General features: G+C 34.6%; 1 protein-coding gene across 1 annotated transcript; it reads left to right on the forward strand.

Annotated features, from left to right (window-relative positions):
- TM4SF20 (transmembrane 4 L six family member 20) lies at nt 1-26,547 on the forward strand. The gene is made up of 4 exons (XM_051983425.1): nt 1-246; nt 17,142-17,207; nt 23,240-23,391; nt 25,705-26,547. Exons 1-4 carry the CDS (start codon nt 64-66, stop codon nt 25,997-25,999), a joined length of 696 nt encoding a protein of 231 aa, XP_051839385.1. The 5' UTR covers nt 1-63; the 3' UTR covers nt 26,000-26,547.
- Nucleotides 26,548-26,934: the final 387 nt, after the last annotated feature.

Consider the following 26,934-nt stretch of genomic DNA (forward strand, 5'->3'; position numbering starts at 1 on the left):
ACAGGTGTTCACTAGAGCCACCTTGACACTAGACTGAGCTTCTGATTGAACTCAGGTGGAAAAATGACTTGCTCTGAAGGCTGTACATCCTGCAATGGATTTAGCTTGATTGTTCTAGTGGTGTTAGCAGTGGTTCTCAACACAATACCACTAATCAGCTACAAACTTCAGAGTGATGAGTTATCTAAAAACCCCATATCTTGCTTTGAGTGGTGGTTTCCAGGAATCATAGGAGCAGGTGTCCTGGTGAGTACTATCTACAAAATGGAGCTAATAATTCCTGGGAGACCTGTTTCACCTTGCTGGCAAAGTCAGTTTATGAGCTACCTAACATTTATAAAATATATTACATGTCACACAGCATGCTGAGCTCTAAGGATATAAAGTAAGGTAAGGACAGTCCCTGTCCTAAAGGAGCTCACAGTTGGGTGGTTGAATAATTTAATTTGTGTAAAGTACTCCATAAATGTCAGTTTGATGATGATATTTGATTTTATAAACAAGAATCAAGGGTCACACTATGGATCTTGGCCCGACTAAAATCCTAAAGTACCTTTGGGTAAAAGCAAGGAATCAGAATTTATTAGTGGTCAGTAAGGAAGAATATTGATTGGAAAAATAACAATTTTGGATCATGACATCATAAATCTGGAATCTTGTCCAAATTCCTGTTGAAAAAAGTAATATCATGTATATCTGAGGGGTTAACAAGTATTTAAAAATTATTTTTTTCAATGAAGAAAAATTGATTTTCTTTCTCACTTTCTCCATTGGGAAAATAAAAAAAAAGCCTTTGTAACAAATATTGATAGTAGGGCTAAATGAATTATTTTATTGGTTATAGGCAAAGATAAGTGTGTTGTTCTGTATCCCGTGTTGTATCAGGAGGTAGAGAGGTAGTGGAATGCTTCATCATTGGTTCTCTCGCAGGGCTTATTAATGTTTGTTGACTTGGTTTGATGTTGACTCTGGAATCATGGTTAATCTCAATTAGTATTTTTTTCAATTAATATTTTTAAAAATAGAGTAGTGAAAACTTGCATCCATCTTCACTTTATAATCACAGGTCACATTTGGCATCATAGCAGGTTATGAGACAGTAGATACCATGATACTGGAGTAGAGAATGATGTTGTCCTTCCTTGACCCTCACTGTATTTACTTTTTACTTGGAGAATTGCAGCCAAAGAGGTCTGAGCCAGAAGCTGCTTTTTGCTAACAGATGCTGAATTCTGCCCTGCTGCCTGAGTATGAGAGGACCAGGAGACCTCTCAGGATTTTACACATCATACTAAAACTCCAAATCCTTTCAGTAATCAGTCACCAAATGGCTAGAAGCAGCCCCCAAACTCCAACATGACCAGAAACAGCCAAAGAATATTGTCCATTTTCCATACAATCCATGAAACTCTAGCAATTTTAGTTGACAAGGACATGTAAGTCTACAAAGACATTTGGAAAAATATGAATTCTAGTTAATTTTGATTGTATGGTCCAAGATAGAGTACTGGATAGAGTCAGAGGATCTGGATTCAAATCTTGGGTCTGCTATTTATTATTTTAGGCAAGTAATTTTTTCTCTGAACTGCATTTTTCTAATTTCCATGTAATATCTTTTCTAGGGTATAAGAATGGCTTAGATCCACATAGATTGCTAGAATCTGCATCCATCTCTTGAAGCAAGGAAGTATTGCATAGTTTTAGGACTGGGCAATCATAAAATGCACCATGGCTTTCCCCATGCCTTAGATTCTGTTTTATTAGCACCCATTTCTCAGCATGTGCCATAATTCTGATGAGTCTTACCCCTGATAAACTCCTGTGGTCAATCCTTGTGTCCAGTGGTTAGAAAGAATCTCTATTTTAATCTCTCTCTATCTCTGTTTCTCTCTGTGTGTTTCTGTCTTTGTCTGTCTGAATGTCCATCTCTCTGTTGGTTTGTGTTTCAGCAATCATGAATGATTCATATATTTTATATCTAAACTCCCAAGAAAAGAATCAATACCAACTTTGGCTTTTGTATCCCTCATAAAGAGCATGAGGTAATTATTTAATAAGTGCTTGTTGATTCATTAGTTCAAAGATCAAGCTGCAATTTTTTTAGTTCCTTCTTAGATACCTTGCCTGAAATTAGAGTACATGATCTTAAGTGGCAGTGATGTCTCAGTTTGGACAAACCTTTAGACTTTTTTCCATTAACGTGACTGATGTCATAAAATGAAGATATGCTCAATCTTTTTTTTTTTCCAAAATAGCTTTTATAGATAGAACTTGATAATATGTTTTGTCATTATTTTCCTCAAATTTTAGATTGTTTTTATTTTGTTAATTATTTCTGATTACATATAATTTTTTAAAAAGTCACTTAAAATTTTTGAATTTCAAATTCCCTCTTCCTTCCATCCTTCCCTACCTTGAGAAGGCAAGCAACTTGATATTGATTATATATGTGAAGTTATTTAAAACTTATTTCCATATTTGCCACATTGTAAAGGAAACAATGAATTTTTAAAGAAGTGAAAAAAAAATGCTTTAATCTACACTCAGAATTCAGCAGTTCTCTTTCTGGAGGTAGAAAGGATTTTTGTAATTGCTTGATCAGAGAAGCTTAAGTCTTTCACAATTGCTCTTCCCTACATTATTGCTATTACTGTATACAATGTTTTCCTGGTTCTATTCACTTCACTTTCCATGAGTTCATATAAATCTCAGGTTTTTCTGAAACCATCTGTCTTGTCATTTCTTATATCACAACAGTATTCCATCATAATCATATACCACAACTTATTCAATCATGCTACAATTTTTAGGCATTCCCTCAATTTCTAATTCTTTGTGATCACAAAGAGTTGCTATAAATAATTATGTACAAATATGTGATTTTCCCTTTTCTTTGATCTCTTTGGGATATAGACCTTGTAGTGGTAGTACTGGATCAAAGTTTTATAGTACTTTAGGAGCAGGAATTTGATGATTTGTTTAAGAATCCTAATATACAAATAATTTCTCAAAGAAAAGTCTAAAGTATCGTGGTATGTTTCAATCACTAATTATTAACTTTTACCTATTACAGCTTATTTTTACTCTTGTCTTATCCTCAGATTTTGATTAACTTGCTTCATGCTTTAGAGTCAGGTTCGCTGGGTTTATGAATAGCTGTTAATTCAATTTAGCATCCCACTTTCCTTCAGAAGACTTTCCTCAGATACCAGTGTTTTTAGTTTCAATCACAATCCAGGTGGCCTGTCTATCCATGCTGCCACCCGTCTTGAACTCTGAGCTAAAGGACTAACTAATTTGCCTTCAGATCTGCAAGGAAACTCCTCTGCCATATGGACAAAGCAGAAGGAAATAGTTACTTAATGGTATGGTGCCAGTGAGCAGAAAGCCCCTGGGTCTATTCTTCCTAAGCACAGAAGGGTTTCTCTCCATTTAGTGATATAGAGAAAATCTTTCTTCAGGCTAGAAACTGATGGCTGAATACACTCTATTAAACTAATGGGCATGTAAAGCTCAAGTTTACTTATTAAAAGGATCCCCATAGAAATGTTTTAGCCCACAGGCACCCAGCACTAGTTACAAACTGTTTCTGAAATAAACACGATCACAAGATCTTTTCAAAACATTGAAGATGGATGCAAGAGCTTCACTAATCTATTTAAAAACTATATTGAGATCTACCATGATTCCAGGGCAGCTTTGACATTTTTAAAAGAGAAAGTTTAACAAAATTAAGATCCTTTAATCACAGGGTATAATACTTGCTTTAATCACGTCCTAGGGTTATTATTGGCAGGTATATAGTGTAACAAGTAGAGTTTAGGTTCTCGACTCAGTAAAATTATCTTCCTGAGTTTAAATCTGATCACAGAAATTCACTAGCTGTGTGATCCTGGGCAAATCACTTAACCCTGTTTGCCTCAGTTCTTAATCTATAAAATGAGCTAGACGAAGATATGACAAAGCACTTTAATATCTTTGCCAAGAAAACCGCAAATGGAGTCAAGAACTGGACATGACTGAAATTACTGAACAACATCAATAACATTAGCAATACTATAAATAGGTTCAAATTCCATCCTTATCTCCCAGCACATATAAAATTAGAATTTCTTAATCTCAAAATGAGAAAGTTCCAAAGAAATTACATTATTTAATTGATATCTGGGGCTGCAACATCAAGTAGTCACCCAAGCAGTAATTAATCAACTGTTTCCCAAAGCTATTTATCATTAGGTAGTTTTTCTTTACTTTGTGCTAAAACTATAGCTTCCCCTAACTGTTCCCTCAGATCAAGAAGAAATCTAAATTTATGTAATAACTCTTCAAGTACTTGAAGACAGTCAGCATACTATCTTTTCTTCAAGCTAAACATTTTCAATTTCTCAAATAGTCCTCATGAGGTATAGTCTTTGGCCTATTACTATCCAGCTCAAGCTTTTCTGAATGCATTCCAATTTGTTAATGTCCTTCCTAAAATATGGCACCCAGAACAGAATATAATAATATTGAATAATAATGAAGCAATCAGACCAAGATAGGATTCAGGTCTACAAATTCTCCTTTGACCAAAGTCAATATTATATTTAGATCCAGTGAGGATGGGACTTTAGCCAAAACTTTATAGATGCCCAGGGATCATAGCCTCAGAAAATAGGACTAGCACTGAGCTGGTTGAATATCCCACACATAGGATATATTCTAAATGTGCGTCAGCCCCAGTCATTTTAGGATATAGGTACATTCTGGTACCATGTAGTATTCAATCCAGTCTCTGATCATTTGGACTTTTGGCTTAGACTTTGCTTCCAGGTCCCTATACTAATGAAAGCCTTCATCATCACAAAACTCTTGAAAGAATAAACTCCAGCCAACTGGTATTCTCCTATTTTTGTGACTCATAAATTCCCATTTCCTCATTATCCAAGCCCTAAGATTCAGTTGCCACCATCATACTCTTCTATGACGATCTAGCATCGTCAGTCAAAAGTATTCATGAAATACTTGCTAAGCATCAAGCATTGGATTCCCCACTCCCATTCTTAGACCTCCTTTTTTATTTTGCCCTCTGAAAGTCCTCTTGTATTATTATAATAGACTTATAATATTAAGCTCTTCTTTTCATGTTTTTTCCATCTTCTTAAATTGTCTTCGGTAGATATTACATCCCTAGTCATCCTTTCTAGGGATGGTAAGTAACTGGTATATTTTTCATTATTTCCAGAATCTCTTTTTGCTACCATCACTCAAAAATTCTTCTACTTTGACTTTATTTTCATGCAATTAGATCACCCCTTCTAGTGATGCTCATTGATATTGTGTAATAGTCTTCAAATTAACTCTCCTTTCTAAAGGAACTCAGTACCTGGTTCAGTCTTTCTTTCTAACTCAACTTTTACCCTCACATTTGGGGACTTCAATATATATATATATATACATTAATGTCTCCTCAAATGCTCTAGTCCCCCAGTTCATTGATTTTAACTCTTATGACCTACAATTTCATTCTACTTCAGCCACCCAGAGGGATGGTATGACCTTAGATCTCACTCTCCCTTGAATCTCCCTTAATATCCTTTCAGTATTAAATCTCTCCTCTTCTATCTCTCTTCTTGGCAAAATCTACAGTATTTCTCTGCAGCAATTTCCAAGATCTACAACTCTTTGCTGGTCTTACTTTTATAGCCAGGAAAAAACAGATAATTAAGAATTTAACTATAATTCTCCGCCCTTGACCTCCTTCCCTTAAAAGCATCCACACCCTGCCATCTGCTCGAGAAAATCACATGACCATAGCATTTGGGGCCACTAAAATTTCTTGCCATCTAATCTCAACTGCCACACAGTATTCCTTTTATTTTTCCTTAAGTGATTCTTCATCCCACTCTACTTAGTAATTATTCTATACATTGTTTTTCCTAGAACCGCCTGTTATCCCACTTTTACCCCCCCCCCCCATCTCTTACTAACTGGTTTAGCCTCCTGCTTTACTGTGAAAATGGAGGTCATTTCATCTTTCATACTCATATACACATAGTTTTTAATTTTCTCTCAAATTTAGGCAACTTACCTGTTTATTAATTCTTGATTAGTAGTTCTTCTAGATTCTGTGCTTCTTTTTGAAACAATTTCACATTTTAAAGCTTCAAATATATTACCTCTCTCCACTCATGTGGCCACCACTCTTGTTAAGGTCTTCATTATCTTTCTCCTGAGCTACTGTGATAGCCTCCTACTTGGTCTCCTTGCTTTATCTCCAATTCCACCTCCACATAACTATAAAAATATCTTCCTCTAAGTCATATTTCTCACAATGTGAGAAATAACATTGTGAGTCGTTTCCAAAATGGTTCTCCATTGCCTCTATTTTAAAATAAAACCTCCTTATTTGGGCATTTAAGGTCTTCAACTGTCTTGTTCCTAATCACTTTTAATATTTATTGCATATTGCTTCTTCATCTTTTCACATTCTGTTTCTTCTTGGTTTTCTTTGCTAGGTCATTATGCACCTTCTGTTTCTTTAACATGGACCAGCTCCCAGAGAAGTCCTGGTCTCTCTCCTCTTCAGACTCAAACAGGACCTTTAGTTATTTCTGAAATTTGACCCTCCATTTTCCAATTCTGCACTTTTGTACAAGCTATTTCCTGTTCCCTGCCTGCCCCAGTCCTTGATCATTTCTTCTTCCCTTCTATGAAGTATTCATCTTTCCCATTTTTTGACACTTAGTAAATGCCTTATTTATCTTTATATATATTGTTCATTTTCTGGCTCAACCCATGGGATGTTAGAGTTAGAAGACCATCTATCCAACTCCCATTTTACAAACTAGAAAACTGAAAACTAGAGAGGTAAAATGAAAAATTATAACTCTTCAGCTAGATTTAAAAACCCTTTGACAAAAGGGCCATCTTGTTTATCTTGGTATCTTCAGTACCTTATTATAAGACATATAGAGACCAAGTATAAAATATAAGATAAATAAAATTATAAAAATAAGATAATATGAAATATGAAATTGTTTCAAAAAGGAGCACAGAACCTAAAAGAACTACTAACCAAGAATTAATAAACAGATAAATGGTCTAAATTTGAGGGACTACATATAACTTCTCCAAAAGCATGATCATTCTGTGTTAGACACAAGGAGGGGAGGATATAAACATTTATAAGCACCCAACGTCTGCCAGTCATTGCACCAAACACTTTCCAAATATTATCTCATTTGATCCTCATAACAACCTTGTAAGGTAGATAATAATATGATAATAATGCGTCAGAAACTGAGGCAGAAGTTAAATGACTTACTCATAGCTAATAGCTAATAGGTATCTAGAGCTGGATTTGAACGCCATTCTTTCTCTCCCTCAGTTCAGATCTATCCTGGCACTAGTTGTGTAACTTTGGGAAACACACTTAACACTATTTGCCTCCGTTCCTTCTTCTGTAAAATGAGCCAGAAAAGGAAATAGCAAACCACTTGAGTATCTTTGCCAAGAAAACCCAAATGGGTTTACAAAAAGTCATATACAACAGTAAATGATTCAATAACAAAAACTTGCCAACTCTGGCCCAACACTCTCCTTGCAGGGCCACATAGTTTTTTCTATTACAGCTTGTATAGACAGAAAAAGATAAAATAAATTTAAGGGTGACTTGAAGGAAGAAATGCAAAAAAGTAAATATTGCCAGTCAAATTAATTATTTATTATAAATTTATTACCAGATGGTGGAATGGAATTTAGAATTATAAATACAAAAGGAGTTTCCATTCTAAATTTAAACTAGTGCCTATCTCGGTGCACAGCTTGATATGTGAATGAATATTCCCTGCAGAGGTGTCAGTGGAGCTACACATAATAATGGCACTTACAAGCCTTTTTTTCCAAAAAGAACTGTCATTTTTTTCTACACTGGCTAAATTAAAATCACAAAGCTTCTTGGAATTTGAAGAGCATAAAGGTTAATGACTATAGAATAATGAGGAAAACAATCCTGTTTTTCTAGTTCTGCATTCCAGTGTGAAATGAGTTTATTGCTAATAAATATTAACCAATGGTGTCAAAGTCATGCCATGTTATGCATTTTGTAGATAAAGCACAAAGCGTTAGATGGGAGCTTATGACAAGCAAGTAACTATTGTGAGTACAAGTGCAGAATACAAGCATAATGAGCTTTAAATTCTATTATCCTGCTCCTATGGACAGGATAGGAGCACTTCTATTTGAGGAAGACATGCCCCAAAAGAGCAAACTGAAGAAAGCTTCTCATCAAATGATGAAAATAACGTTCATTCCCTCAAAGTCCTCAAAAAGGTCATCTTCATCATAAATAGATTCTGATCTAATTCTCTAAGTTGAAGTGGCTCTAGGTTCTAGAATTTGTTGAGACCATAAAATTTGGATTATTAGTTGTTCCCTGAAACTTAACATTCCAACTCCCACCATCATGAGTTTATACAACCTGTGCTTCTCAGAATCTTCATCTTCCTTCAAGGCTCAGGCTACTTGCTACCTTCTCCATTGAAGCCCTCATCTTCCTCGTTATCAGAACTCTCTCCATCCTCAAATTCCATTGGAATTACTTTTCTGTGCCTTGTACCTACTGGAAGAATGTAAGCACCTTGAGTTGATGGCAAATCCTTCTCCTTTGTGTCATTCAGCTCTTTGTAACATGGTGCCTTTTATATGGCAAGTATTCAGAAAATGCTTTTTGAAACGATTTAACAATTCCTTAAGAACCAGGCTGAGATCTTCTGAAAACAGACATGTTATTTTCAGGATACATCAATTTTAAAAACTTAAGTAGAGCATTGTCTTAGTATCTCTAACAAAGTTCACAATTTAATGGGGGAAAGAACATGAAATTTGTGTCTTAACATGGACAGGATTAAGTGGGAATAGTCTGGGGGGGGGGGGAGACATTAAGATTAAAGAGGAGTAGGAAAGGCTTCTTGGAAGCAAGGAAGCTGGGAGGTGGAGGAAAGAAGGAACTGAATTCTAGACATGGAAATACTCAAAAAAAGGCTTGGGACTAGGAGATGGAGGGCCATGTGTGGTCATAAATCCTCCATACTTTATTCTGAGGTGAGAAAAATATAGTCATTACCATGTAGATGCATTTAGAAAATGCCTACTGTGTGCAAGGCACTGTAAATACAAAGTAAAAAACAAAATTTAGCATTTAATCATTTGGAATCTAATGTTCAGTCCTTTTATTCATGTCTGACTCTTTGGGGCCCAATACGGGGTCTTCTTGAACCCCTACAGATTGAACCCCTATAAAGGCAAGCAGAGTGACATCATTTGTCCAGGGCTAAGTGTCTGAGGCAGGATTCGAACTCAGAAAGTTGCACATAGAATTGAATAATTCTATATATTTTATTGCCTCCCCTGTAAGACTATAAGCTTTTTCAGTGCCTGAACTTTCTTCCTTTCTTTTTTTGCTTTTTTTGGATTAAGTGACTTGCCCAGGGTCACACAGCTAAGAAGTCTGAGGCTGGATTTGGGGGTAGGCATTGCATCATTTAGCTGCCCCAATTCCTGAAATTTTCTATGGGCACATAGTAGATCCTCATTCAGCGAATCCTTCTCAATTTAGAAAACTGACACATTGGAAGTAATGACTGCTGATAAAACACATATATCATATTTCTCACATAGAACGATGTATATTATTGCAGGATTTAGAGAAGCAATTCAGAAAAATCAGATCATTTTCCAGGTTACAAAATTATTAATAGAAACTCATTTAATAGTATTTTATGTAATACATTATGTAATTATATTTTATGTAATACATTGGCTTATAGTTTTATTTAGCATTGAAATAATTAACAGACATGATCCTATGTTCTTTTGAAAGCTAAACTTAAGTTAGTCATATACTTATCTTTGACCTTAGTTCAGCTTCCAAATGGGAAATCAGTAGCTATATATGTTTGCATTTCCCCTAATTTCCTGTATTAAAAATTATCTCAAGATTTTATCTTTTAAAAAATGTAAAAAAGGTTTATTTTACATAAGTGAATTTTAGTTATATTTAATAACAGTTTTAACTAATAGAAATGCTTAATTCAGGATGAATTATCAGAATAAAAAATTATTTTCAGAAGAGCAATTTTAAAATAATCAAAATGGCAAGTTCTTACAATATTGTGATTCTTTTAAAGTAATTACCAAGATAGGCTATATTTTCCTCCTTAAATTTAAAGGTAACATTTTAGAGGTCCTCCTTTTCTCTACCTCCAAATTCTAATCTTTGTCAAGGCCTATTCTCTAAATACATAATAAAATATCTTCTCTGTTAAAATTTGTGTAAACCTAAGAGCTTTTTTTTCTCTTTTCTTTTTAACAAGGGCAATTGGGGTTGAGTTGCCCAGGATCACACAGCTAAGTGTTAAGTGTCTCGGGTCTTTCTGACTTTTGGTGCTAGGCTCTATCTACTTTGCCACCTAGCTGCTCCAAACCTAAACATTTCTAGATTCACTTTTTTTTCTTTCAAAAAGATCAGCGAAAATCAGGATTTTGATGAATGATCTGTCACTCAGCTATTTGAAGTTTTGTAAAACAATAAGCCTTGCTTATCAAAAGTGTTACCTCTATGGTTAAAAATTGAATAGATTATGGAAATCATAACATGTTTATGTTCTAAAATTACCTAATGAAAAATGCTTCTATGTATCAAAATATTGAATAGGCAAAAACAGAGAAATTTCAGAAAGATACTCTCAACTGGCTCATCCCCAACTTCCTGAAATCGATCTGGTCTTAAAAAACAAAAACTTTTCTCTGATTTTGCAATATACCCCAAGCTATTATCTTATATCTTCCCTCCTGAATGTAGCCAAAATTCTAGGGAGGCTGGGGGAACATTTCTTGTCCTCCATTTTCTTCCTTCTACTCACTTCTTAATCTCTTAAAAACTGACTTCTGACCACCATTTGACTGAAATCACTCTTTTTATGGTTATCCAGCTAAGTGGCACAGTGAATAGTATTGGCCCTACCATCAGGAAGACTCATCTTATTGAAAGTTCAAATCTGAGCTCAGACACATTAGCTATGTGACTCTGAATAAGTCACTTAACCCAGTTTGCTTCGGTTCCCTCATCTGTAAAATGAGTTAGAAAAGGCAAATTACTCCAATATCTTTGCCAAGAGAACCCCAAATGGGGTCCCAAAAATCAGATATGGCTGAAAACGATTGACAAGAAGTTCAACCTATTTTACTGATTGGGAGACTCAGACCCAGAAAAGTGAAATTCCTAGTCCAGTATCACAAAGGTAGTAGAAGGGGCAGCTAGGTGGTGCAGTGAATAGAGTACCAGTCCTGAATTCAGGAGGACCTTAGTTCAAATCTGCTCTCAGACACTTAAACTTTCCTAGTTGTGTGATCCTGGGCAAGTCACTTAACCCAATTGCCTCAGCAAAAAACAAAAAACAAACAAAAAAACCCAACAACAACAAAGATACTATATAGTAGAGCTGGAATTAAAACTAAGATTTTCTAACTCTGAATCTACCAGTCTTTCCACTTCTCTCTTCCCATTCTTCTTGACTTACCTGAAGCATCTGTCATGATTTTCTATCCCATCCCTTTTCAAATTTCTCTTTTCAGGGTTTTTGTAAAACTGTTCTATAATGGTCCTCTTTTTATTTGTCAATTGCTACTTCTCAGTCTCCTTTGCTGGATCATCTGTATCTTGCTCCATGATTGTGGGTGCTCCCCAATGCTCTGTCTTGAACTCTCCTTTTTTCCCCTCAACAATCAACACATTTATTAAGTACACAGTACTAGGCTAAGCATTGAAGTTACAAATAAGAAAAAGAAAATATCTGTCCCCAAGGAGAAGATCATCAAAGAAGAAGCTGTGTGGGGGAGGAGGATGTGAAGACTAAAGGGGAAGATGATGTTCCTATAGTCAAAACCAAGCAGAACAGCTGATGGAAAATGAAAGCTCTGATCCCTCTTAAAGGAAGGATTTGGGAGGATGTTTATTGCTTTGTCCTCCAACCTCTACTCAGATAGGACAGGTGGCTGAGAGTGCTGAGAAGTCCATAGATTCCGTGATCTCACTGACCACCATTGACTTCTTTATCATCTTTATGCAGATTTCTATTTTATATCATAAACTTTAGTTCTTCATTACTACTTGTCTGAAGAACATCTGCAACACGGGAAACCTAACCCAGCCCAGACACGGAAACGATTGACAGATTGATAGCTCTTTCTTGATTCTGCAATATCCATTGGATTTTCAAACTCAATATTTCTTTTTTTTTTAAATAACTTTTTATTGATAGAACTCATACCAGAGTAATTTTTTACAGCATTATCCCTTGCATTCACTTCTGTTCCGATTTTTCCCCTCCCTCCCTCCACCCCTCCCCCAGATGGCAAGCAGTCCTTTACATGTTGAATAGGTTACAGTATATCCTAGATACAATATATGTGTGCAGAACCGAACAGTTTTCTTGTTGCATAGGGAGAATTGGATTCAGAAGGTAGAAATAACCCGGGAAGAAAAACAAAAATGCAAGCAGTTTATATTCATTTCCCAGTGTTCTTTCTCCGGGTGTAGCTGCTTCTGTCCATCTTTGATCACTTAAAGCTCTCTTTATTGAAGAGATCCACTTCCATCAGAATACATCCTCAAACAGTATCATTGTTGAGGTATATAATGATCTATCTCCTGGTTCTGCTCATTTCACTTAGCATCAGTTCATGTAAGTCTCGCCAGTCCTCTCTGTATTCATCCTGCTGGTCATTTCTTACAGAACAATAATATTCCATAACATTCATATACCACAATCTACTCAACCATTCTCCAATTGATGGGCATCCATTCATTTTCCAGGTTCTAGTCACTACAGACAGGGCTGCCACAAACATCTTGGCACATACAGGTCCCTTTCCCTTCTTTAATATCTCTTTGGGGTATAAGCCCTGTAGAAACACTGCTGGATCAAAGGATATGCACAGTTTGATAACTTTTTGAGCATAGTTCCAAATTGCTCTCCAGAATGTCTAGATGTGTTCACAATTCCACCAACTATGTATCAGTGTCCCTGTTTTCCCACATCCCCTCCAGCATTCCACATTATCTTTCCTGTCACTCTAGCCAATCTGACAGGTCAAACTCAATATTTCAAACTCAAGCAGAACTCAAGAATCACAGAAATTTTATTTGGAAGGGACCTCAACAATAGTCTGTCTCCTTGAAATTTCGTTGTTCCTATTGAGGCCAGAACCACCATGTACAATTCAAATTGTTCTCTTTTTATAATTAAAATTCTATAAGGTATCCTGCATTCACTTTCATAATCTTCTAACTGAACTACTGGTTTCCAATCTCTTCTTTTTAAAATTAAAAAAATATATATTTAATTTTTAGGAATAAAGCAAGCATTTCCTTAACATAGAATAATAAAAAAAGATGATCACACATGAAACTCTAAATCTATTATGCCCAAATTGCTATTCCTTTTAAATATATAATATAAAAATATATGTAAATATACAATAAAGCTATCATGTAAATTTCTATTTTTCCCCTCTCCATTTCATCTTCACTCTAGACATGCTACCATTAGAAACGAAGGTATACATGTAGCTATGTAAAATCATTCTGTACATACTTTTATTTATCTAAACTATCTTTCATAGAAGTTTCAAAATGATTTTCTTCTAGTCTGACCACTGACATTCCTTTGTTCAAAAAGTTTCAGTGGTTTTGTATTGCTCCTTGGATAAAATACCAAAACCTTTTTTAGGTGTTTAAAGCCTTTTACAATCTGTCTCCAATATACCTAATCAGGCTTATTACTTCTCATCATATACTTTGTTTTTCTTAAATTGTCTTCCTGAGCCTCAAACTTTTTCAGAGGGGGAGATGGAGTGCTTGCATAATGGCAAGGTCTGGGATGAATTCCCTCCTTCTTTACCTTTTCTTTGAGGGTCAACTGCAATGCTACCTCCCATGCAAAGTCTCCCCAGGTCTCTTAATTTTTAGCACTTTCTATCTCCTTGGAGGATTGGTTCACATATTGTATTCTGACAGTAGAGGATCCTTGAATGCAAAGACTGTTCTTTGTCATTTTGACTTTCTATCCATAGCTCCTTCTATATAGCAATCACTTAATAAATGCTTGCTGGACTGGACTGAATGGCATAAGAAATGTATTAATAAACTGAGACCAAATTTCTAGAAGATATATTGCTGTATTCGGGGTAATTTGGACAAAATGAACAAAGGAAAGGATTAGAATTAAAAGGGATCAGGAAAGGCTTCCTACTGAAGGGGGGATTTTAGCTCAGACTTGAAAGAACCCAGGAGACAGAGGAAAAGGGAGAACCTTCCAAGCATGGATGCCAATCAATGAAAATACCCAAAGTCAGGAATGGAACGTCTTGTTCCAGAATAGCAAGGAGGCTGATGTCACTCCAGTGCAGAGGATTGTAGGGGAGAGGTGTGAGTGGTTTATAAAAGGTACTATTTTGCTATGTTTCAAAGGAACACATGGAAACTAAACCTATGACTATATCCACATGATATATTTAGCTTCTCTGGAAAGAGTGATATTTTAGGTGTTTAGAAACTCCAGTAAATAGTCTAGAGAAAACCAAATGATGCTGGGCCATGTCAAACAAATAAAAATCAAATGTTACTTGATTTGTGATGCAAGAGATGGGAATTTGTGCTTGTCATTAGTTCATTCACTATTTTCCACTGGTGCATTAAAAATTGTAACAAGGCAGTACATGGAGTAAATTTAAGATGGATGAGAATAAAAAAAGTGATAGCACAGGGCAAGGATAAGCAAGATGGATATTCTATGTCAGTTCCTCTAAGAATAAGGAGGTAGTTTGAGAGCTTTGATTTTGATGTCTTAGATTAGGATATTGTATTGGCCCAGCCTAGAAAATTATTGATTGATATTATACTTATTGCATTTAGACTTACACTAAAATACAATTTCAAATATTAACTTATTTAATCTTTACCTGTAGCTGTTATTTCTCACAGATACTTTTATATCTTAAATCACATTAACCAAACACATATATTTTCCTGAATTTCACATTATTTACTTGTAGCTTTAAAGTATACTATTCCAGAGTCTACAAAATTCTCCTTCTGTACAACACTTTAAAGAATAAGTATAAGAATATTATTTACCCTAGGACTGTAGTAGATGAAATGGTAAGAAATTCTTAATTGGTTATTGAGAAGACACTATCTTTTCTCTTATTTGGTGTGACTAAATCTTTGTGGTTAGAACTTCAGTTTTCTCAGAAAGAGCTCAAGGAAGAGATGGAATTAGATTTCTGCTCATGTTTCACATTCAAAGCCAGTACTAATACTTAAATAATTTCCCTAATATATGTCTGACTATACACTCCCCTTTGTTTCCCATTGCCAAAATGATAAAATATAAATTATTTAGCCTAGGATTTAAGGACCACTTGCAATTAATGCATCTATCCAGACATTTCTATCCTCCCCTTGATGATTCTTCATTTCACTTATCAATCTTTACACTTTCTTTTTTTCTCTCCTTGGAAGAGAGAAATTGTGATTTCCCTTCTAATTACAATCCAGTTTCCTTGTTAACCCCAAATTTAGGATACCTGAAATCCATGGAAACCTGTTGCCAAGTACTAAAAATTCAGTAATTCATTTCCTCTTCTTCCCATGAAATGTTTCCTAGCTCATTCTTTGGGAAGGATAATGAATTTTAAGTAGGAAAGAATTATTGCCAAAGTAACAAATTCTATGAGAACTTTCAAAGGCTAATTGTATATCTGAAAGCAGAGAAAAGCTACATCTGTTCCATTTCATCATCCAATCTCATCATGAAAAGGCAAGATTTTTAATATTGGAAAGCCATATTCTGCATAATCCTTCACAATGGAATATTTTTACAGTTATTAGACCAAAGTGAGCAGTAAGGCTGGGATTACATCAATTTTTGGACTGTTTGCTATTTAAGAGTAATAGTCATGTTAATTATTGATCAATTTTAATTATCTCAAGTGATTGAAAATAGTATATCATATCTATCTACCATTTAATAAGATTTCTAAACTAAAAAGAAGAAAATGTATATCTTTACTTACATATGAATAAATGATTAATATCTGATTTCCTGATGTATTTTCTACAGTGCCAACTAGATTTTAAGTAAAAAATACATAAGCTATGAAATAGGCATTTTAATTTTTAGTTGCCTCCTCATTGAAGTATGAAACAGTTGAAAGAACACTGGTTTTAAAACTAGATTCAAATCTGAGCTCTAGTTACCACATGTTTAACCTTGAGTAGATCATTAACATTTCTGGGCATAATTCTCCTGAATTTGATCCAGCAGATTTTTTTAAGGTTTTTCAAGCTCAAAGTCTATAATTCTGAACTATGTAAATATTAAAGCTACATCTTCTTATCCTATAAGCTGAAATTTATAGTCTCTATTTCATTAATAGGAATATGCACGAGACTGAAAGCTTTTCCAAAAAACATTTAAGAAGTCAGTTTCAATGTTAAATTTCAAGTATTCCTGTGTTCTTGTGTTCTCATTCCTTAATTACATTTTTTTCCAAGTTATTTTATTTATGTTAATAATCATTCTTATAAATAAAACCCAACTTTTTTACTTGTAGCTTTAAAGTATACTATTCCAGAGTCTACAAAATTCTCCTTCTGTACAACACTTTAAAGAATAAGTATAAGAATATTATTTACCCTAGGACTGGAATAGATGAAATGGTAAGAAATTCTTAATTGGTTATTGAGAAGACACTTATATAAGTAAAAAGTATGTGATATCACATACTTCTTATTTTCTTAATGGATTGGGGATGGATAAGAGAGAGAGAAAAGAATTTCAAATTCAAAAATTTTCAAAAATTAATGTTAAATCCTATGTATATGTAAGCTATCAGTGTAGTTCACAGGCCACCTAGTGGCCAGAAAGGCATAACTGGGGTTCACAAGTTTAAGGAAATGGCCATTACTTCCTTCTTGTTTTGAGTTTCCTATTTCCCCACAACTCATGATTTAAAAAAAAAAAAAAGTCAAGGTCATTATCGTTCACTTGCTGAGAAATAATAACACTTATCTTTCCTGTTTTTGTAATTTCCAGGTCATTCCAGCAATTGTAATGTCCTTGGCTGCAAGAAAAAGGGCATTCTGCAACAACAGATTAGGAGTAAGTAGGGGATGATCTGGGAATAGAATTGATTCCAATAGAGAGTTTTCTCAAATAGAAAATTTCATAAGTGAAAATATACTAGGTGCATATTAGTGATACTTTCAATTGTTGAAAAAAAAATCAGAGGTAGGGTCGAAAACTACAGAAATGTTATTTACAGTAATTAAAAGTTTTCCTTCTTTCCTTATAAACAGTTAAGTGCTCCTCCATATTTAGTTTTGTTAAACCTAAAGTTTTAAAAGTAAAAGGGGTTTAACGTATTTGAGTGTGTAGATCATTAAAGTAAGGTCATTTTTTGTTTAATTTTATTCAATTTGTTAAGTTTTTGCATTCATGTTTTGGGTTGTATATTAAAATATGTCTGAAAGATGCCAGTTTAAAAATTCAACATTCCCCTGACAGATACAGGCCAAAGAATAATGAAAGTCTAACTATAGATGTGACAGAAAACTGTCAGTTTCGAATATAGTCATAACAATAAACAATAGGTTGAATTGGATTACAATCTAGTTAAGATCAGGGATTTGAGAGTCTCCCTACATGGTAATACCAGAGTGAGAAAAAACTAACCAATTCTCTCCAACCATGAAGAAAGGCGTAGGATAGCATCTGAATGTAAATATCCCAGAGAAATCAGAATTGAGGTTTTAAGTAAATGATAATTAACTTAAATAGAAGGAATTAATTTTAATCAGTAATTCTTTAAAAGTTTGTCCTGGTTATTCCATATTTTACTTATTATAATTCATAGTTTTTTAGAAATTAGAATATAGAAAGTGATTTATGTTATCTACTTATGTTGTTATGTCTGTCTACTGGTGACCTCATTGGGGATTTTCAAGGCAGAAATACTGAAGTGGTTTCGCCATTTCCTTCTCTAGATCATTTTACACATGAGGAACTGAGGCAAATAAGGTGAAGTTTTTTACATGTTTTGCAAATATCTGAGGCCATTTGAACTCAGGAAAATGAGTCTTCTTGACGCTAGGTGCTGCACTCTATCCCCTGGGCTACCTAGCTGCTATGTCAGAAACTTTATATAATTCTAACACTATTGAGCCAAGGTTAGTAAACAGTTAGCATTTAAAAAAAAATTTAGTAGCAGCCCTGAGGGCTGAGATTAATTAAAAGTCCACTTAAAAATGACCTCAGCCATGACAGACCAAATGACACCCAAAATTGATTAAGCTAATAATCTAAAATAAAATCAACCACAAGAAGTCTTTTAGCAAACACAACTGTATTTCAATTAAATAGGTTAAATAGTCCAAACACTAGCTGTGAATTTATAGAACCTCAGTTTGGATATATGGGTTTTAGGACTCTTTCCTAAAAATGTGAGGTGAATGAATACAAAAATACTGAGTAATTTACTATGTACAAAGCATTGTGTGCTCCTTAAGGATAAAAAAAGCTCTCCAGGTGCTCATGTTCTAAGTGGTGAGGGGAAAACAAACATATAGTTTTCAGCTGCCAGTCATATGAAAAGATCCTGTGATCCTTAGAGTACAGTGTCAAAGTTGATGGTGACATATTTTTAATGTCATTTCTATGATAATCATCCATTTGACAGTACTTTGTTAGGGTAGTGTCCAAGTTGATGCTAATATATCGTTAATGTCATTTCCACTGATAATCATCCATTTCTGAGGCTGGCTATTTGAGAGTGCTTTGCAAGACTTTGGTGGGAGTAGTATTTCCCACCCTCACTCCCCCAGGTCTTCACTAGTTGTTCATAATCAGTAGAAACAGTTGCCAAGTCATCTCCACAGAAGTTGTTTCTTGAGATAACCGTTGTAGGAACTGGATGGAGAATAGCATTCAGGGGGTTCTGCTACTGCCCAGGCTCTGAGTTTGCCTTCCTAAATGTGGCAGTTGGTCAGTAGTGATTATTCTCCTCAGTCCATCCATGTCATCTCCTTCCCCTACATATTTTTAAATTAAAATTTATTATTATTATAATTATTTTAAAAGCTCATTTGAAATGCTTCTTAAAATGGATAATTTATACAAAGCTGTGATCTCAATATTATTACTCCTTCAGTGTAGATGGATACTTTCAATCACCTTTATAATTTTTATCTACTTTTTCTCTATATCATCCATTGGGGATTTAACTGGAGAACTTCCTCAGGACCTTAAAATCTCAGGAAAACCAATGTAGTACTTAAGACTTTTTTCTATTTTTCCATTCTCCCTCCATGTCTGTCCCATCTCCTTTTCACTCATGTAAGTTCTTGAACACATTTTTACCATCATTTTTGTTATATAATGGTATATTCACTGTGTTATCTAAAACACTTGGAAATATGGTGAAATATGGTATATCTTTTTCAGAGGGTATAATTTATCAATAAATACTAATTAGGGATGGGATAGGTCAAAGTGATTTTATAAAACTGTAATCATCTGTTAGGATAAGTAAGACAACAAAGAATTTTGATAGTTGGTAAATATTTTATGCTTCTCTAAAATATTCAGGATAGAATATGGAAACCTAAAAATTATTTCAAGACATTAAGAATTTATATGATAGGCAAATAAAATTAAATTTGGGGGAATAAGCAAAGTAAATTAAAATTTATAGGACTGTTTTTAGTATAGAACAAAGATCTTTTAAAAGTTTTCTGTGTTGGGTCCTGAAGGCTTATCACTATTTCAAGTGGATGTGAAAAGATACTTAATTTAATTCAATAAGTATCGGAGTGCTTTTTAGGGATACAGACATTGGAGAGAAAAAGTGACATCTGCTTCTCATAATATTGGAGGCAGGTGATACATACACAAAAGAAGTCTCTCTTTGAAGACTTTCCTGTCTTTTCAACATTCCATAGCTCTGAATCTTAGCCTCCAGTTTCCTCATTTATTGATCCTATGTTCCATTCTTGTGGAACCTTGTCCCTCAGTTAGATGCCAGCTGACAGAAGCGCAAGTGGCTTCTCCAGGGACATTTGAATAGGATGCTTCATTTATTTTCTATTCACGGGAAAACAAAGCAAGAAACCTGTCTTCACTATTATAGGGAGCTTCTCCTATAAAAAACAGTCACTCTGCAACTTGAGTTGCCTGGGGCACTGAGAAGCTAAATTACTTGTCCAGAATTAAATCACCAATGTCAAAGTTAAAAAGTAAACCCAGGTTTTCCTGACTCTGAGCATAGTTTACTATTTATTACATCCCAATTAGTAATGTATATGCTAATCTCTAGTACTATATGTAAATCAAAAGGAATTTTTTCTTTTTATGGAATATAAAACATTGCCTACCTTCATAGGCTAGTGGGAGATATTTTTGGTACAGAGCAAAGTATCTGACTCTCCTAAGAAGCAGGTCTTGCTTACCCACACAGAAAATCCAAAATGGCATACTAGTAAGCGTATAGAAACAAATTCTCATGTCATGGTATTGTCCTACAAAAGAAAAATCAAAAGTTCCCCCCCCTTCCACTGTCCACCCCTTCAGTCAGATTTCAGATGTCCCAAGTCAGCACTGGAGGCAAAAGTTACAAGAATGGACTGGCCCAGTTTCATTTGGAGGAAGGGGGGGAGAGGGAGGTCTAACATACTACTTCATGATTCCGAGAAATGGCAAAAATGTGATGAAAGAGTTCTATGAACAATCCAATTTTCATCTACAAATATTTCTCCATCCCCTTTCTGAGGGGAAGAGAGGTGATTTTAAGGACTTCTACAAACATAGCCCAGTATCTTCTCTGAAACTTGGTCTTAGGGAGGTTCCTGGGGCCCTGAGAAGATAAATGAGTGGCCCAATATTCAAGCTTGCTTTCCAGCTACTACACCAGGCTGCCTTATTTTTCCTTTAATAGCAGTAATAATTTGAATACACAGAGTGTTGATGAGCCACTTTATAGATTTAAGAAATAATACACTTCTAGTCTGACAGTGAAATTCTCAACACATGAAGTCTGTTTGCTGATTGGAATCACAGCACTATTAGTAGTTTGAATACAAATCATTTGCTTTTAAAGATATAACATTGATATTAAAAATTTTTTACACCTAGAAAGGTAACACATGTGTTTACATGTATAAATATAATTTTTAAATGGAGGGAAAATACTATAAAGTTATATATAAGCAAACCTACTTGGGCTTAGTATTGAAAAAAGTGGAAAGGGGAAAGAAAAGAGGAATATTTCATTGTGTAATAGTTTTTTGGAATACTGTTTGCTTTTCCTAGTTTTCTAAATTCTTTTGCATGTGAAAGAAACATGCAGTGAGGAATGTATAGTACATGTTCAGGGAAAATCAGAAGAATATAAGTAATGGAAAGTTAAAAAGGTGGGTTGGGAACAGATCAAGAAGTATTGAAGCCTCCCCAGCCACTGGAGACCTAGGAAAAAAAAGTTCTTGACACTAAAGTCCTCAGCACTGTCAAATGGTTTAAAACCAGAAACAGATGAGATTTTATTGGTGTAAATGACCTTAAAGATGCATTCCCACCTGCTATGCTGTTGCACCTCCAAAGTCATTTCCATCTGATTTTTGGCTGAAATTCCGCTACTTCCTTTATTAAAATGTGAGCTCCTGGAAAGCAGATAATACCTATTTTCCCATTTGTATCTCAAATGCCATGCACATATTGTCAAATATATGCTTTTTCACTCATTCATTAAGCTAAGAAGTAGAGGCTATTCCATAGGAAATGGGAAGTCATATAAGATTTTTGAGTTGTGCACTAAAGGGCCGTACATAGACTCATGGGTCTCAAGGATCCATTGCAACAATTTAGCTGAGGAACAATGAGGACTTGATCAGTGTTATCAGCATCCCACTTCTACAGCCCAACTGATCACAATTTAGATTGTTTATCCACAGCTTTGGAGGACCTTTCTTTTGTTGTTACAGGAGTCTTTATTATATGATGTCATACATTTAGCCAATCCCAAGAGCACATCCAGTGGAAATCACTTGGGTTGTTTTATAATTTTGTTTAATTTCTTTCCATATACTATGTACTTCTTTTTTTAAAATACTTTCATTGTTTTTAAAAATTTAAACTTTTTATTTTCAAAACAAATGTAAGAACAATTTTTCAACGACTCTGGCAAAACCTTGCATTCCAGTTCCCCCCTCTTCTTCCCACCCCCTCGCCTAGATGAAAAGTAATCCAATATATGTTAAACATGGTAAAAATAAAATATAAATTTCTTACAAGGTGAATATTACTATCCAAAGAATTTTATTGTTTCTATAAATTGGCATACAATTAGTCACACACATAAAGAACTCATTTTACTGTATAACAGTTCATAGAATTCTTATATGGATGGTAAAATATGAGATTTTTTTTTTGAGTTACGAATTTTGGTCTATATGAGACTGTTTAGATTGTTACTAGGTAGATCCATATGGCAATAATAATAATAATAATAATAAAGATCTGTACTTAGCTCATTTTATCCTCATAACAATTTTTTGAGGTATTATCCCCACTTTACAAATGAGGAAACTGAATTTTGACCCTTGCCTTGAGTCACAAACAACAGAACACATTTCAACTCAGGCCTCCAACTCAGGCCTCCCTGATTCCACGCCCAACTCTCTTACCCAGGGTGCCATCTGATTGCTGAGTACTATTTAAAGCAGGGGCTTGGGCCTGCACTAAATCCATCCTTTGACTATCAGGAACTACCGAAAGCCAAACTCTCAGACTCTTAAGTTTTCACAGCTTCCTTCATGAGAAAGCAGGTTTTTTTCTTTTGCACAACAATCTCTCCTTCATATGAACAAAAATCAATCTTGGCAAGTTAAAAAAAGGTTTTATTTTAGAGCTGGAAAGGCCCCAGCAGTTGTGAGCAGGTGGCCTAGGTTTGCCTAGAAGCAGACACTACATGGATGATGGGTGATAGATAGCCCTATTTAAGGCATTGGCTGTTCCTTGCTTGCTTTATTCAAAAGCATGGTCTAGAGCTGTTGAAGATGTAGAAAAGGCTGATATTTGCAGGTGGAAATCCTATATATTTTAAGATGAATAAGCTGCATTTGTGGGACTGACTTTCCCCCCAGATGATTCTGTCATCGTTTTTGAGCGTGTTAACTATTGGTGGTGCAGTGTACTGTATTTTGGTGTCTTTACTGGCTCTTTCTGAAGGACCCCTCATTTGCAACTACAACGGCAACAGCACATTCAATTGTGAATTTTCTATGAAAAACTTAAGGTGAGTAACCAAAACTAAATCTAACTTTTAATTGTTCCCTTATTAGCAATAATTTCTCTTATGTTAAAGCAAAATGTATTTAAAATTTTTTTTCCAATCTTAAAAATTATCTTTTTTACTCTGTTGTTCTTTTTTTAATTAAAGCTTTTTATTTACAAAGCATACGCATGGGTAATTTTTCACCAATGACCCTTGCAAAACCTTCTGTTCCAAAATTTCCCCTCCTTCCTTCCCCTCCCCTAGATGGCAGGTAGTCCAATACAAGTTAAATCCAATATATGTATACATATTTATACAATTATCTAGGTAAAATGTTTTTTAGAAAAGCATAGCATTAAGTCAAGTACTGCTTTTCTTGCTCCAAGGAATGATTCGGAGATGGGGATTTGATGTAACAAATGCCACACAAAACTGATACAGAAAGAGACTGGTGTGTTCAGAACAAGTTTTCTGAAATAAAATGAATCATGGTAATTGTTCCCAGCCATAGCTGTATCTCAATATACATCCACATATCAGAACTGTGATATCAGTAGTGTCAGGAATTCTCAGACAAGAAATCTTCAATACATATATGCAAATACTACGTTAGTTAAATCTCAAGAGTATTCAGGATCACTGCAAGGTCAAAAGACTTACCTAGTGCCACACAGTCAATACATGACTTGGGAGTGGAACCCAGAGCACCTTGGCTTTGAGGCCGATTATTTATTGGGCAATATTCATGGATGTTAAAAATGCACAAATTTTTATTTCAGTCTGGCACATTAAACTTGTGCCTGAACCCACACATAATCCTGGTTACTAAGAGCAAATTAATACTGAATAATAATAATAATAATAATAAAATTACAATTACAGGCATACCTTGGAAATATTGTGGTTTCATTTCCAGACTTGTAATAAAGCAAATCATGTGAATTTTTTGGTTTCTCAATGCATGCAAAAATTATGTTCGCACTATAGTCCACTAAGCATGCAAGAGTGTAATGTCTAAAAAATACTTTATTATTAAAAAATGCTAGCCATCATCTTGGCCTTCAATGAATTGTAATCTTTTTACTTCTTGCTTGTTGAAGGCTGCCAATTAATGTGTTGGTTACTGAAGCAATTTCTTAAAAAATTAAAATAGTTTTCCACTCTTCCTTTCATTTAAACAATAGAAGCTATTGTAGGGTTATTAAATTGCTTAATGTCAATATTGTTGTGTCTCAGAGAATAGGAAGGCCCAAGGAGGGGGGGGGGGGGGGGGGAAATGGCTGGTTGGTAGGGCAGTCAGCACACACACATTTATCAATTAAGTTCATTTTTATATGAGTTTGGTTTGCAGTGTGTCAAAACAATTACAAAAGTAACATCAGAGATCACTGATGACAAACCACAGATATAATAGTAATAATAAAAAAGCACAAAGATGTGACATAGAAAAACTTGTGAGCACATGCTGTTGGAAAAATGAAGCCAACAAGCTTATTTAATGCAGGGTTGCCACAAACCTTTCACTTGTTAAAAAAAAAAAATTATCTGCAGAGTGCAAGAAAGTGAAACACAATAAAGCAAGGTATACATTTATTCCACTAATCTGCTTAGTTTAGAAGGTGGGGAAAATTTACTTCTATTTGCTGGTAATCAAGCAGTTGCAGATACAATTTGTTTTATAATTATTACCACCCAATTATACTAAAAATGAAACAATACTTCTCTAACAACTTTTCCAGGTTTTGGTCACAGACACTGAATGTAAAAGCAAATTGTTTTACTATAGCAATATTAAGTAGAGTCTATAGTAATGCATATTTCTAGTCTTACCTAGGCAGCCTATCAATAATTATCACGCACACATTGCTAACTGGTGGACTAGTGGTGAAAAGGCCCCATTTCATAAGTGGAGTATGCTGCCTGGTAGCTTCACTGGGGTTGAAAATCAGCTATAGGAATGCAGAATAGCAGACTTAAAATAAACCTGGATCTTTTCATCTAACAATGATAAGAATGTTTTCAAACTAAAAGCTTCCGATTTTTCACCATTTTGAGTGTAGACGTTTAAAAAGGAAAGCATTTAGATTAAACCTATTTTAAAATGGCCTTTAAATGAAAAAGGCACAGATTTTTGAATCCCGTCCAAGATCAGAAATGGTAGTGATGAACTAATCTTGAGTTACACAGATGTGGCCAAGGAATACAATCATCACCCACAATTTGTCAGGCTCTGTATGTAATACATTAAAAGTCCATTTTGCCATATGTTCATATCGTTATTTTTTGCATATATTGCTTCCTCTATTTCTGATGTCCTTTATTTTCTTTCCCCAGTGACATCCATGATCAACTGCAACAACCAATCACTCTGAGATGGTTTTTCAGTCCTACTTGTCAGCCTGAAATTCCCAACAATTCTGTCCCTGATAATAGTATTAATATTTTCCAGAGAACAAACACTCTCACTTTTAGCTCTGAAGAAAACAAACATAAGATTATTCACCTTACAGTATTTGTTGGTTTACTTTTGGTTGGGATTCTTGAGATCTTATTCAGTATCAGTCAGATAGTGACTGGGTTGTTCGGCTGCCTCTGTGGAGTTTCTAAGCGGAGTAGAAAAACATGGTAATAATATGGGAAGCAAAGACAGTCTCTCTCAAGAGATTTCCATTTTAAGGTGGAATATAATCCTTTAGATATTTTTAGATATCAATGTTGGGATATTAGTCAATGACATGAAAATGATCTAAATGTCCATTTTAAAGTTACATTTTGTTTCATTTTCAAAACTTTCAAAAAATGGTTTCGCTAATATACTGACTGTTTAAAGACAAGAAATACAATATGTTTACTGCATAAACTAGAAATTCTCAGTATGATCACTCCAAGAATTTTAAAAAATGTTCTGCCTGGATTCTGTAGTCTTATAAAAAACTGACAAATGATTTTACCTATATTACTGTTATAATATAAAAGCAGTATTAAGAATTTGTAGATCTAATTTTTAATAAAGTGGTTTGCCACTTGGAAATTTAAACTTGTTGGAAGAAATTGTAGCATATTTAATCATGATCATATAATTGGAAGTTTGATTTTAATTGGACAATTTTAACAGATTTTTGTTGTTGTTGCTGGAGCTTTGCTGAATCACTGATAATATAAAAGGATAATGGCCAATGGAGTTTTGTATGTGCCTCAATCAAGGAGATGACAACAGAAAAAGAATTCAAAGATATATGTTCAACTGAAATACTTAGCAAGAGAATCCTACTTTAAGAAATAGGAAATCACAAAACTGGGAGAGTGTTGAAAACTAGAAACAATCCTGAATTAGCCAGTCCCCTACATTACTAGAGGCTTCTCATCTTTCTGAAAGTATGTACTCCTTATACCTTCAAGAGTGACTCTCTTCTGGAGGCCGAGTCTACTATTCAAAAAAAAATAATAATAAAAAAAAGAATACATCCTTTTCTGATACTTCCCATTGTAGCTCTCAAATCAAAAGGTCATTTCCCAAAGCAAATAGAACTCATTTTTTTGAAAGTGAATAAAATATTTTTGTAG

Source organism: Antechinus flavipes, chromosome 3 (genome assembly GCF_016432865.1).
Source record: "Antechinus flavipes isolate AdamAnt ecotype Samford, QLD, Australia chromosome 3, AdamAnt_v2, whole genome shotgun sequence".
Lineage (NCBI taxonomy): Eukaryota > Metazoa > Chordata > Mammalia > Dasyuromorphia > Dasyuridae > Antechinus > Antechinus flavipes.

What these genes read in the sequence shown, in the direction of transcription:
- TM4SF20 (XM_051983425.1), top strand. Translation starts at nt 64, where the DNA reads ATGACTTGCTCTGAAGGCTGTACATCCTGCAATGGATTTAGCTTGATT. An exon ending in TCATAGGAGCAGGTGTCCTG is followed by an intron (nt 247 to 17,141) that starts GTGAGTACTATC and finishes TGTAATTTCCAG; the next exon opens with GTCATTCCAGCAATTGTAAT. An exon ending in TTTTCTATGAAAAACTTAAG is followed by an intron (nt 23,392 to 25,704) that starts GTGAGTAACCAA and finishes TTCTTTCCCCAG; the next exon opens with TGACATCCATGATCAACTGC.